General features: G+C 56.0%; 1 protein-coding gene across 1 annotated transcript in view; it reads right to left on the bottom strand.

Annotated features, from left to right (window-relative positions):
• Sars2 (seryl-tRNA synthetase 2, mitochondrial) overlaps nt 1-1,820 on the bottom strand; it is a 10,527-nt gene that overhangs the window by 973 nt on the left and 7,734 nt on the right. Inside the window, exons 13-15 of the mRNA XM_021208881.2 lie at nt 699-792; nt 513-605; nt 363-428 (exon numbers count right to left, since the gene is read on the bottom strand). Coding sequence (XP_021064540.1) covers nt 363-428; nt 513-605; nt 699-792 — 253 coding nt within the window. The remainder of the gene's footprint in view (nt 1-362; nt 429-512; nt 606-698; nt 793-1,820) is intronic.

The raw sequence follows: 1,820 nt of genomic DNA, 5'->3' as shown, positions 1-1,820 counted from the left end.
TGAGCCACACCCCAGCCCCTCACTGGGTGAGGTTCTAGACAGGTGTTTACCACTGAGCCACGCCCCAGCCCCTCACTGGGGGATTCTAGGCAGGGGCTCTACCACTGAGCCACGCCCCAGCCCCTCACTGGGTGAGGTTCTAGACAGGTGTTTACCACTGAGCCACGCCCCAGCCCCTCACTGGGTGAGGTTCTAGACAGGTGTTTACCACTGAGCCACGCCCCTGAGCCACGCCCCTGAGCCACGCCCCTGGCCCTCTTACTTTTTAACTTGAGATAGGTTTTTATTAAGTTGCCCCAGGCAGGCCTTGAACCTGCAGTCCTCCCGTCAAACCTAAGATTTCAGACTTGGGGGCTTCTCACCTTCTGCTGGTTGCTCTCCAGGAGGGCAATGAGGACCCGGGGAACAGCACAAGCGGTGGCATTCACCTGGAAGAAGTGCGTGCTCAGGGCCAGGCTCTGACGCCGTCCTGGCCCTGGGACGGGAAGGTGGAGATTCAGCGTGGTCCTTACCGTGTGTGCGAACTGCAGCTCCCCAGTCTCTGTCTCAAACATGATATACAGACGGCGGCTCTGGAAGTCTGTGCAGTTGGAGGCGCTGGTGACCTGGAACAGGAGTGATTGAGGGGCAGCTGTCTTGGGGGACAGGCCCATCCTCCAGTGTCTTACCAAACATGCCCACTAGGCCATGCCTCTCACCTCTCCATAGCGGCCTCGGCCAGGCATCCAGGCCTCAATGTCGAACTTTCGATAAGCAGGAAGGCCCAGTTCCTGGGTGGGCATGTCCAGCACCCTGAGGCCAAAGTGAAAAAAACAGGGTAAAAGTCATTGGATAAAGGAGAAGGATGTAAAGGAGGGGAGAGGAGGACAGGGAGGAGGGGGAGGAAGGGGGGGAAAAGGAGGAGGGGGAGGAGGCGGCAGCAACCAAAAAGGAGGAAAAGGGATAAGAACACAGTGGAAGAGGAGAACCAGCAGTTGGGGAGGTGGTACCCACAGGAGACAGAAGTCTGAGGTGAAAAGGAAAGACAGCCATGCAGACGTCTGTGGGCACTCACCCTACCATTCTTATGGTCTAGAGCAGCACCTCCAGTTTTGGAGTTCTAACTGGCCTTTTCCTTTTGTCTGTCTGTCTGTCTTTTTCTTTTTTTCTTTGTTCTTTGAGATAGGGTCTCATGCAACCAAGGCTGGCCTAGACTTCACTATGTAGCTGAGGATTGCTTTGAATAGGGTCTGGATCCCAAGTGCTAGAGTTGTAGATCACAAGCTGTAGGTGTGCGTCTCTGGGCTCTGTGTGTGCCTGCCCACTGATTCCAGTAGACAGGCTGGGCAACGAGCTCCAGGGCGCTGTGGAGGACAGGCTGGGCAGCGAGCTCCAGGGCGCTGTGGAGGACAGGCTGGGCAGCGAGCTCCAGGGCGCTGTGGAGGACAGGCTGGGCAGCGAGCTCCAGGGTGCTGTGGAGGACAGGCTGGGCAGCGAGCTCCAGGGCGCTGTTCCTGCCTCTGCAGCACTGGGCCCAGCTGCTACGTGGGCGCTGGGGATCAGAACTGAGGTCACCCTGCTTGCACGGCAGGTACTTTTCTGAGCTTGTTTTATGTTTCCTTTGAAACAAGGTCTCATGTAGTCCAGGCTGGCCTCAAACTCATAGCAATCCTTCTGCCTCAGCCTCCCCAGTGCTTGGATTCTAAGTGTGCACTGCGACACTAAGCTTTTTCTGTTTCATTTCTGTTTCATTTTGAGACAGGGTTCCACTCTATAGCTCAGGTTGGTTTTGAACTCATGGAAATCCTGCCATGGACGCTAAAGTGTTGAGATTACAGGTG

Source organism: Mus pahari, chromosome 1 (genome assembly GCF_900095145.1).
Source record: "Mus pahari chromosome 1, PAHARI_EIJ_v1.1, whole genome shotgun sequence".
NCBI classification, from domain to species: Eukaryota; Metazoa; Chordata; class Mammalia; order Rodentia; family Muridae; genus Mus; species Mus pahari.
The sequence above is the reverse complement of the archived record's forward strand: the minus strand, read 5'-3'. Positions and strand labels throughout refer to the sequence as shown.